This window comes from Taudactylus pleione, unplaced genomic scaffold (assembly GCF_031769625.1).
Source record: "Taudactylus pleione unplaced genomic scaffold, aTauple2 ptg000440l, whole genome shotgun sequence".
Classification (NCBI taxonomy): Eukaryota; Metazoa; Chordata; class Amphibia; order Anura; family Myobatrachidae; genus Taudactylus; species Taudactylus pleione.
Window position 1 is genome coordinate 686,974 of NW_028284842.1, and position 12,245 is coordinate 699,218.

The 12,245-nt window shown below is 47.2% G+C and overlaps 1 protein-coding gene across 1 annotated transcript in view; it reads right to left on the minus strand.

Annotated features, from left to right (window-relative positions):
- Positions 1 to 10,679: 10,679 nt before the first annotated feature.
- The window catches only part of LOC148505736 (uncharacterized), a 155,825-nt gene continuing 154,259 nt past the window's right edge, over positions 10,680 to 12,245 (minus strand). Inside the window, exons 4-5 of the mRNA XM_088447797.1 lie at positions 11,046 to 11,159; positions 10,680 to 10,825 (exon numbers count right to left, since the gene is read on the minus strand). Coding sequence (XP_088303923.1) covers positions 10,680 to 10,825; positions 11,046 to 11,159 — 260 coding nt within the window. The remainder of the gene's footprint in view (positions 10,826 to 11,045; positions 11,160 to 12,245) is intronic.

Consider the following 12,245-nt stretch of genomic DNA (forward strand, 5'->3'; position numbering starts at 1 on the left):
TCTAGAATAGATTATTAGTGGCAGGAGTATTCTAGAATATAAATTTAGTTTTTTAACGCAAATCCCACTTCGCCAGGTCCCGTTTTCAGAGGATTTATATTGAATACGGGGATAAAGCGGGCGCACGCCCGATACTTTATCCCTGAAAATTCTCCGATGTGGAGCGAAAAGTCCAGCACGGACTTTTCGCTCCCATATTGAATACCCCTCATAGTGTTAAAAAAACATGCTTTGGAATAGTTTTAAAAAAAAGTGTTCTTGCCCTAATTCAATCATAAAAAAACCCGACAATAAAAAACCTCGACAATTTCGGAGTGGTTTTTGGAAAATTTTTTTGTCAGTTAAGTGGTTAAGGGGTCATGTGGTTGTTAGCTGACCAATGGTGTGAATTGTGGGTATATCTGTGATTGGTGTATATAAGAGGTGGTTGTGCATGTGATCAGCCTCTTTGTCATTTCTGGAGCCCACCCTCCCGCCCATAGCTTTGCTGCTGGTGTTTTGTTGTGATAACTTTTTCTTCCTGATTCAGGGAAGGCGCAGCATGGCGGGAGAAGGCTGCATCTCAGTGGCTTATTGTGGCGCAAGAGAGCGTTGTGAGGGCGCTGGACCTTGATGTAGTATTGCGAGTTTGTCCTTCTCGTATGAGGGGACCCGAGCGCTTTTTTATGGAAGTGCTCGGACTAGGCCCAGGAGGGAGGCGATTCCTTCGCAGCGTAAGTGCATCTCTAGGGGCAGCGTTTCAGTCGTTCCCTGTGTATGTCTCCAGCTTGAAAGTTAGGACTGAGTATGCAGCGTCTCCTGGCCTCCTCGGTTAGGTGAATGAATTAATTGGTAAATAATAGCTGTGACCTTTACCCAAACTGTTATTGTGTCTGTCTCTTTATTTATTAGATAACCTAATAGTTAAGTTAAGTGAATATGTTTAAGGTATTAATCAGCAATAAACCAAAGGAGATCTTATAGATATTTGTATAAACTGTAACTGCATTTGGTAACTTACTTCAAATACATTGGACACAAAATGTGGACAAATAGGATATTTTGTTGTACAGGCTGATTAATAGGAAATACTTTTTAACAGGATGGATCCTGGCAATCACTAACCCTCCCCCTCTCCCTGCCACTAACCTTAACCTTCCCTCCCCGATGCCTAAAACTAAACTGCCCCCCCCCCCCCCCCCAGTGCCTAAACCTAACCTCCCTGTCACACTCTGCTCAAATTGTGTTACTTACCTTGCCATTTGCTGCAGGTCAGGATTTCTGCCTGACCTTGTTCGAGAACCATGCACTGATATCACCATCATGCACTATGTCAGCTGATAGCATTCTACCAGTGGGAGTGCTCCGGCCTCAACTGACCTCAGCAGCCTATCAGGGACTGGCAGCAGATTCATATCCCCTGTGAGAATTCCCACTGGTACCAGAGCAAGGAGTTACTTCCTAGAGTTAAGTTCTATCCTGTGGCTCCTTTGTGCAGAAAACCATCACTGCTACCGGGCTCTATATCTACAGTACTGTGTCCTGATTGTGTGCTGCTGTATTCCAACTCAGTGCAATCACCAGCAGCACTGATCAGAGGATTCCTGCAATCACCAGCAGCACTGATCAGAGGATTCCTGCAATCACCAGCTGCACTGATCAGAGGATCCATGCGATCACCAGCAGCACTGATCAGAGGATTCCTGCGATCACCAGCTGAACTGATCAGAGGATCCATGCGATCACCAGCTGCACTGATCAGAGGATCCCTGCAATCACCAGCTGCAATAATCAGAGGATCCCTGCAATCACCAGCTGCACTGATCAGAGGATCCCTGCAATCACCAGCTGCACTGATTAGAGGATCCCTGCAATCACCAGCTGCAATAATCAGAGGATCCCTGCAATCACCAGCTGCACTGATCAGAGGATCCCTGCAATCACCAGCTGCACTGATTTGAGGATTCCTGCAATCACCAGCTGCACTGATCAGAGGATTCCTGCAATCACCAGCTGCACAGATCAGAGGATCCCTGCAATCACCAGCTGCACTGATCAGAGGATCCCTGCAATCACCAGCTGCACAGATCAGAGGATTCCTGCAATCACCAGCTGCACAGATCAGAGGATCCCTGCAATCACCAGCTGCACTGATCAGAGGATTCCTGCAATCACCAGCTGCACTGATCAGAGGATTCCTGCAATCACCAACTGCACAGATCAGAGGATTCCTGCAATCACCAGCTGCACTGATCAGAGGATCTCTGCAATCACCAGCTGCACTCATCAGAGGATTCCTGCAATCACCAGCTGCACTGATCAGAGGATCTCTGCAATCACCAGCTGCACTGATCAGAGGATCCCTGCAATCACCGGGTGCACTGATCAGAGGATCCCTGCAATCACCAGCTGCACTGATCAGAGGATTCCTGCAATCACCAGCTGCACTGATCAGAGGATTCCTGCAATCACCAGCTGCACTGATCAGACGACTCCTGCAATCACCAGCTGCACTGATCAGAGGATTCCTGCAATCACCAGCGGCACTGATCAGAGGATTCCTGCAATCACCAGCTGCACTGATCAGAGGATTCCTGCAATCACCAGCTGCACTGATCAGAGGATTCCTGAAATCACCAGCTGCACTGATCAGAGGATTCCTGCAATCACCAGCTGCACTGATCAGAGGATCCCTGCAATCACCAGCTGCACTGATCAGAGGATTCCTGCAATCACCAGCTGCACTGATCAGAGGATCCCTGCAATCACCAGCTGCACTGATCAGAGTATTCCTGCAATCACCAGCTGCACTGATCAGAGTATTCCTGCAATCACCAGCTGCACTGATCAGAGGATCCCTGCAATCACCAGCTGCACAGATCAGAGGATCCCTGCAATCACCAGCTGCACTGATCAGAGGATTCCTGCAATCACCAGCTGCACTGATCAGAGGATTCCTGCAATCACCAGCGGCACTGATCAGAGGATTCCTGCAATCACCAGCTGCCCTGATCAGAGGATCCCTGCAATCACCAGCTGCACTGATCAGAGGATTCCTGCAATCACCAGCTGCACTGATCAGAGGATCCCTGCAATCACCAGCTGCACTGATCAGAGGATCCCTGCAATCACCAGCTGCACTGATCAGAGGATCCCTGCAATCACCAGCTGCACTGATCAGAGGATTCCTGCAATCACCAGCTGCACTGATCAGAGGATTCCTGCAATCACCAGCTGCACTGATCAGAGGATCCCTGCAATCACCAGCTGCACTGATCAGAGGATCCCTGCAATCACCAGCTGCACTGATCAGAGGATTCCTGCAATCACCAGCTGCACTGATCAGAGGATCCCTGCAATCACCAGCTGCACTGATCAGAGGATTCCTGCAATCACCAGCTGCACTGATCAGAGGATCCCTGCAATCACCAGCTGCACTGATCAGAGGATCTCTGCTATCACCAGCTGCACTGATCAGAGGATTCCTGCAATCACCAGCTGCACTGATCAGAGGATTCCTGCAATCAGCCTCTGCACTGATCAGAGGATCCCTGCAATCACCAGCTGCACTGATCAGAGGATTCCTGCAATCACCAGCTGCACTGATCAGAGGATCCCTGCAATCACCAGCTGCACTGATCAGAGGATTCCTGCAATCACCAGCTGCACTGATCAGAGGATCCCTGCAATCACCAGCTGCACTGATCAGAGGATTCCTGCAATCACCAGCTGCACTGATCAGAGGATTCCTGCAATCACCAGCTGCACTGATCAGAGAATCCCTGCAATCAGCCTCTGCAAACCTGTTCCTGACCCTGGCTTGTTTCTGACCTGCTTCTGTCTAATCCCTGATACTGTGTATGGTTATCTGGTTCTGACCTTGTCTATCCTCTGCGACCTGCACATGTCTGCTCCCTGGTACCTTGTTGTCCGTTTGGTTGTGACCCGGCCTATGGACTATACTGAGAATCTTTTCCATTACATCCAGAGTACACCAACACCTGTATAGGGGAACCTATTCTGAGGGCCGCGTCCTGTGTGTCGGACACAGCCAAGCCCATATCCTCTTGCGAGGGTCCCTGGTGAACACCGCTGGCACATTAGACTCCGCGCCTCAGAAATAGGTCACGCCAATCCCAAAATACGGGTTGCGTCCATTTGCCCTGATAGTTGTGACACTCCCCCTCCCTGCACCCTAAACCTAACCTCCCCCTCCCTGCACCCTAAACCCCTAAACTAACCTCCCCCTCCCTCCCCCTAGTGCCTAACAGTAACCCCTAAACCTAACTCTCCCCTCAGCCCAGCTACTTACCTTCGGTATCCAGGTGGTCAGTATTCTGGCATCGGTATTATTAATGCCGGCATCCCATCTGTCTGGATACTGAACATGTCACGTTTTTAAGTTGGAGAAAAAAAAACCCTCATCAAACTCACATTGTATTGTAGATTAAGTACAAACAGCTGCCAGTTATGCGCCTGGCCTGATGCAGTTGTGTTAGATAACATTAGCTCGCAGTAAAGGTCACACGTTTGTGTGAATATTAGGAGACTATTGGACACATGTGGCTTTATGCTGTGTAAATTCTGTGTATTTGGTACACATTAAATATCTGATAATAAAGGCATTAGGAGTAAATTCGCCTCATATCATACATTGTGGCTTCCTGCAGGAGTCCAATTATATCTCTGGCTCTCATGCTTCAGCCATCATTAGTAATAGTTCTGAGCTGTGGCGGCCCCAGCGGTGAGGCTGCTGCACAGTCCAAATTCAAATAGGAGAGCCGCACCAACTGCCACTCTAACTGCTGCCAAACATCACTGGCCGGCCCAGGACTTGCTGGCAGTTGGTGAGGTTCCCCTATTTGAATTTTGGACTGTGCTGCAGCCCCGCCTCTCTTCTGAGTGAAGGGGGATATCCACTAGACGATAAAGTTGAGCGATTGAACGATAACGATAAAATCGTTAGATAATCGTTTGAACATCGTTTGAAAATGTGGTCTTTTAGACATCTTTTAAGGCAGGTATCCACTACCCGACAGTGAAAAGAGTGAACGATAACGATATCGTTTTCGTTCAGTCGTTCACTACACTGCAGGGTGCCCACACTGACCGATATGTGGTTCAGTGCAGGCACCATCAATCATCTGCAAACATGCTGAACCTGATGATATCGTCAGGTTGATCAGCATGTTTGCACGATGATAGATTTCTAAAAGACCAAATTTTCAAACGATTTTCAAATGATGTTCAAACGATGTTCAAACGATTATCGACCGATTTTATCGTTATCGTTCAATCGTTCAACTTAATCATCTAGTGGATACCCCCCTTTAGGACTGTGGGGTCTCCACTGTGTACGCCCATGTCCGGAAATTCTCCATATGAAGGACGTCCTCTAGCCCACTTTTCGCTATTGTTTGTTTAGGTCCATGCGACAGCTTAAGTGAACGCAATGCGCTCGGTTGGGGCTTGCATGGTTTTGTGCCGCCTTGACACAAGCACTATCTAGTATTAACCCTGGTAATAATTACATTGCTAAATTTTGCCCCCTTTCATTATAACAGTCCTGAATTTTGCCTCTACCTGGGCTGATTATAATTCTAACCTGGTCTTTGGTCATAAGTATAACCCTAACCCTATCCTAATGCTAACCCTACTATCATCATCTCTTGTGGCTCAGTAGTCGCTACGGAGGCCGCGGTTTGCATCTCACTGACCATAGGCACGTCACTTACCTCCTGTGCCCCAGGCATGAACACATCGCCAGCTGTGATGCAATGCGCAAATTACTAACACTCGCCAGATGCCCTCACCCAGACTTAGGCCTGGAGCCTGGGCGCTCTGTGCTGTGCGACGCAATAATAAGAGTAAATTAAATCAGTCATTAAATCAGTTTTTATTGCTAAAAGATAAATCTAAAGCAAAAACAAAAATACATCACTGATGTCGCATTGCGCAGTGCCCCAGGGAACACAACGTGGACCAATAACACAACAGTAACACATCCGGCGCAAACAATCTGAGGTCACAAGGCCAGAAAGCCGCAAATTCTATGGCAGCTGGAAGGAACCATGATCCTCTGTTATATCTGTCAGTATTTTATTACTATTAGGAGACTTGTGTCGTACAGAATCGTGTATGTGAGACTGTGGGCCTGATTCATTACCGATCGCAACTGCGATTACGCACGCAATAGGATGATTGCTGCGTTCTGAGCATGCATCGCAGTGACTACGCAGACCCATCGCAGAGTGGGTGGTGACGGGGGCTGGTGGTCGGCAAAACGCGGACGTGCCAGGGTGTTTTAACGCCGTTGCGGGGGCGAGCAGAAATGATCCACTGCGATGACTTACGCAGCCTGAGGCCTGATAGCGTGCGATGAGGTTAGCAATTCCTGAGTAAGGTCAGAGCTTGCACAAGTGTGTGTGAGGCTGCGATGGTACTCACTGTTACCGATGGTTTCACAGTTTTGTATGTAAGGTAAAGTGGGCGTCCTTATGTTATGCTGTGACGGCATAGCGATCACAATGGATTAGCATACTATCGCAGTGAGACTGCGTGCATAATCGCTATTAGTGAATCAGGCCCAGTGTGTTCTCCATCAGCTAATCACAAGCAGTTTGCTAATATCATCATCGTATTATCGTATTGTCACCTGCGCAGACCACCAAACAATACTGCGGCTTTCTGAGGCGCGCACCGCATGCGTTCATGGCCTGGCTTGCATGTGTTTACAATTGCGCGAACATGCCCCTTTTGGTATGTGGCCTGTGCTAGAACACCCCCGGCCCAAATATTCAGCAGGCGTGAACGGCCAAATCACACGGATCGACATGGAGGCATATGCATGTACCCACTGTATGGAGCATTGCAAACAGCGCAATTTGCGCTACACAGTCTCTGCATCAACCCAATTCTGGCCACGAGGAGCTTAAAGCATAGCAAAGCTGCATCATATCTAAGGGCAAAACATAGACCACTGATTACGTCTGACATATCAATGGAAAGCTAGAAATATAATGCATGTATGTGGTAAACATCGGAAGTTGGGAAACCCCTCCAACCCTAGTCTGTGTAATATATATATAATATACTCCTAACTATAGCCTGGATTGCCAATCCCTGTCCTGACCCCATTACCCTACCCAATCATAATGGTAGATATAACTGTACCCCAGGCAAAGTTATTTATTAGCTGTTACTTATATAGCGCCCACACGTTACATAACGCTGTACAGGAAATATTTGAGCCATTGACATCAGTCTCTGTTGCCAGTGGAGCTTACAATCTATATTCTCTATCTCATTGACACACACACTGTACTCATAATGGTTACGTTTCTTTTTTGTCAGAGTCTAAGGGCTCTATTTACTAAAATCCGCATATTGAATGCGGATTGTAGTGTGATATTATCGACTGAATTTGCATTGCGAATTCAGGCAATATCACAGGGATTTACTACAAATCCCTTGCAGGGACAGAGCTTGCGATAAAGCTCTGTGCCTGCGAATCCCTTTCGCACACTAGTCACGGTATTTTCGCAAAAAATACCATGACAAAGTGCCCGCACATGCGCCGACCGTCGCTGCTACCCCCCCTCCGGTGCTAAGCCCCGCCCCTGCGATCGCGGACCGCCCGCGACCCCCCCTCCCCCCCCGCGACCCCCCTCTCCCTTACTTACACTTACCTGCATGCTCCGGGCCTTCGGTGATGTTCTCCATTCCTCCGGTCAGGTGATCTCCCATACTGCACTGGGACCCGATCACCTGATGACCGGGCCACAGTGCACTGTGGGAGACCAGCTGACCGAAGGGGAGACATCACTGGAGGCCCGATCACCGGTCCCTGGAGTCAGGTAAGTTAATTTTTTTTTTTACTATTTTTTTTTTCTTTTTTTTACAGTAATCAGCTTTCGGTCTGTTTATACCACACAGCTGATTACTGGGACCGACTCCCGGCTCTGCTCATCCCGTTAGAGCAGGGCAGGAGGCCGATAACCGGGGGAGGTCCTGGATAACGCCACCTCCAGGTGACGTTATTATCACAGGGCTTTCCCAGATATTTTTTTCACATTTATTTTTAGTAACTGTGGTCGGATCACATTTCCCATTACAGTTATGGGAAATGCAATCTGCTTACTAAAAATAAGTGATACTTAGGGCTTGGAGTAGAATTTTACGAATTCTACTCCAATTGCCCTGTAATAACTATAGGTGATACTAAAATAATGTGAAAAGGGTGTGAAAACACCCTTTTTCACATTACTTTAGTAAAAATAATGTTGATAAATAGAGCCCTAAGTAACCTACCAGTATGTTGTTATCACTGTGCTGTCCTGTGCTTAATAAAGTTATAATCCTCACCCCAGCTCCTATTACAGACTGAATCCTAGAGCTGATCATAATAATATTCCTGACCTAAGCACTAGCTTCCGGTCCTGGCATCATTATAACTGTGACCCCCAGTCCTAGTCCTACTTACTTTGCTATGTGTTGCCCCAATAGTTAGTATGAGTCCTGAGTCATAGTTTTAAGCAAACCCAACGGTTTCCATACAACTAAGATGGTGGGAGGACGGCGCTTGCTCAGGACCTGCTCTGCGCATGGTTCAGAGGGTCGATTGGGACAATTGGGAATGTGCACCAGAATGAGTAATATAGGCAGAAGGGGGGAGGATTAGAGGAGGGAGGGTGATATTAGGGTAAATTAGAGTATAGTACCTGAGATTAGGGTTGGTGAGATAAAGGTACTGTAGGTTAGAGTAGGGTACCTGAGATTAGGGTGGGAGAGGTTAGGCTGGGTTAGAGCAGGGTAGGTGAGAGCAGGGAGTGTAATCTTAGGGTAGGGTATGTTAGATTAGGGTAGTTGAGATTGGGGTAGGTGAGAGCAGGGTGTGTGAGATTAGGGTAGGGTATGTTAGATTGGGGTAGGTGAGAGCAGGGTGTGTGAGATTAGGGTAGTTGAGATTGGGGTAGGTGAGAGCAGGGTGTGTGAGATTAGGGTATGTTAGATTAGGGTAGTTGAGATTAGGGTGGGTGAGAATATGGTGGGTTAGAGAGGGTTAGGCTGGAGTTAGAGGATGTTAGGATGGGTTAGATAAAAGTGGGTTAGAGTAGGGTATCTGAGATTAGGGTGGGTGAGTTTAGTCTGGGTTAGAGTAACATGGGTAAGAGTAGGGTAGCTAAGATAAGGGTGGGTTAGAGTAGGGTAGTTGAGAGTATGATGGATGAGGGCAGGGTTAGGTGAGAGTGGGGTGAGTGAGATAGGGTGGTTTAGGTAGTTTAGAGTAGGTTAGCTGAGATTAAGATAAGTGAGAGTAGGGCCAGTGAGGTTAGACTGGGTTAGAACTGGGTAGATGAATGCACAGTGTATAATGTTAGGGTTGGTGAGAGTAGGGTGGTTGAGGTTAGACTCTGTTAAAGAAAGGTAGGTTAGAGTAGGGAATCTGAGATTAGGGTGGGTAAGGTTAGGCTGGGTGAGAGCAGGGTAGGTGAGAGCATGGTGTGTGAAATTAGGGTGGGTTAGAGTAGGGTATCTGACATAGGGTGGGTGAGGTTAGGCTGGGTTAGAATAGGGTATCTGAGATTAAGGTGGGTTAGAGTAGTGTAGGTTAGATTAGGGTATCTGAGATTAGGGTGGTTTGGAGCTGAGTAGCTGAGATTAAGATGGATGAGAGTAGGGTGGGCGAGGTTAGCCTGGGTGAGAGCAGGGTAGATGAGAGCATGGTGAGTGAGATTAGGGTGGGTTAGAGCATGGTGGTTGAGGTTAGACTGGGGTAGAATATGGTGGGTTAAAGTAGGGTATCTGTGATTAGGGTGGGTGAGAGCAGAGTATGTGAGATTAGGTTGAGTAGGGCAGGTTAGGGTAGGGTAGTTGAGATTAGGGTGGGTGAAGTTAGGCTGGGTGAAATCAGGGTATGGGTGGGTGAGAGTAGGGTGGGTAACATTAGGGTGGGTTAGAGTAAAGTGGGTTAGAGTAGGGTATTTGAGATTAGGGTGGATGAGAGCAGGATATGTGAGATTAGTCTGGGTTAGAGTAAAGTGGGTTAGAGTAGGGTAGATGAGCTTAGGGCTGGCTAGAGTAGGGTAGTTGAGAGTATGGTGGGTGAGGGCAGGGTAGGTGAGAGCAGGAGATTATGGTGGTTTAGGGAGTTTAGAGTAGGTTAGCTGAGAAGAGGTTAGACTGGATTAGAGCAGGGTAGATGAGTGCAGGGTGTGTAAGATTAGGGTGGGTGAGAGTAGGGTGGTTAAAGTAAAGTGGGTTTGAGCAGGGTAGCTGAGATTAAGATGGGTTAGGTTATGCTGTGTTAGAGTCTAATGGGTGAGCTCAAGGTGTGGGAGAGCATTTAGACTGGGGGAATGTCATCAGGCATGGCAGGATATTCAAAAGATGGGTTAGAGCACAGGAGACATCTTATAGGTAGGAGTGAGAGATGGTTATAAGACAGGTGGCAAGGTGCAGATCTAAGAGGTCAAGAGGGAGAGTATTTCAGGCTGAGGTTTATGATGTTACTGAGATATTTGGAGGTGAGGTTGAGTTATTTGAATTGGATTCTGTAAGATAATGTACGTACAGCTACCTGTAAAGCAGGGAGAAGTTTGCACAGTAACATTAATTCAGCTGTATGAGAACTGGGAAAATCCCAACATCTACAGTAAGATGATTACTGATGATTAACGCTCAATGTCTGTAGAGTGGTATCAATCGTGAATTATGGAGTCATTCTGTGGAAGGTTTTCCGGAGGAGGTGGGTAAAAGGTACTAGACTCATCATTGGGCTGATCTGGGGCATCCTGTGGTGTCTCATTTGTTAGATGCTCTGAGGTTGAGGTGCAATTTTCCACATCTGTGGGGATGAAACATTAGGTTAGAAACTGATAACACGATGAAACTCTCAGTATAGACGAGAGAGAAGCTGAAAGGAGAATTCAGAGGAAGTGATGGAGATGAAACCATTCTTAAGTAATGGTCTTTGTAGACACAGTAGACAGCTTTCAGTGAATGAGGACAACAGGCTCTCCATTGTCAGAGGAAAATGTTCCCAGATAAACACAAGATAATCTCACCGGAGATCCCTACGCTGGCTGGAGGCTTCTCGGTTATCCCATCACCTGGAGAAGGGACATTGGAATCAGGTGCAGTTTGCTGGCACAACATATCCAGCTCGGTGTCCTTCACCACTGCAATAATAATATGATATCAGTACAGACATAACATGGCAGTGAATCTTGTCATGTTCTTATTGATATGCGTAGGAGTTAAAAGGAGACACCAGACTCATCTGGTCAGAGCCTTGGCGTTGCATCCTCACCATTTCCAACCACCTCTCCCATCCATGTAGGAATAAAATGGTCCCTAAGTCTAACAAAGTATCATGTCCTCAGTAACCACTGGAGGCATTACTACCACACTACTGTGCCGCTTGATTTACTAATGAAAGCCTTGGTGAGGAGATAAAGGGATAAATTTACTAAAGGCTGGTTTTGGTTTTTGGTTGTTTTGCTGTCGGTTTTGAAAACAGATCGATGGCAAAATGACCAAAACCCCGACTTTAGAAGAATTCAGTGCACCGGATCAACTGTCAGTCATTTTACGTAGGCCACTATAGAACCTTCAGACTTACTAATGGTCAGTTTTACAACAATAAAAACCTGACCGTACGGTACAATGACGGGTGACCTGCCCAAACAATAGACCTGGCAGGTGAGAAGTGCTGCACAGATAACTATGATCTGTGCAGTCATGGTTAGGTCACCCCCCTCCCCCACGAAATCCATAACCAGCCCTGGACCTCTCATCCTGGGCTTGTATAGTGATATAGGGGAAAAAATGGTGTGGGCTTGCACCTATTTTCCTATAACCAGCACCAGCCTGAACCAACCGGGAGGTAATGCCATAGCAGGGAGACGCTCAGTGTGGGGTCCCCTTACCATAGCTTTAACCAGCACCAAACTGGTAAGCCAAGAGCTGGATTTCCTTGGAAAGTCAGGACCTCCCAAAAAAATTGGCTCCCACTCATTAAGATCAACCAGCCGTGATTCGAAAAGCCCAGGTTATTTATGGAAACCTTGGTGGTGGTGGGAGGGAGGGTACTGTATAAAAATAAGATAATAATATTGTTCTTTACAGGTGGACTAAAGGTGCCAGCAAGTCTGCCCCAGCATGCTGGCAATTGTGGAAAAACAAGTGACAGCATTCCTGGGCCTTAAGGGTCTGCTGGCTTCTGTAGTCCACCTGTAAAGAAAATATTAAAATAAATACAGTAC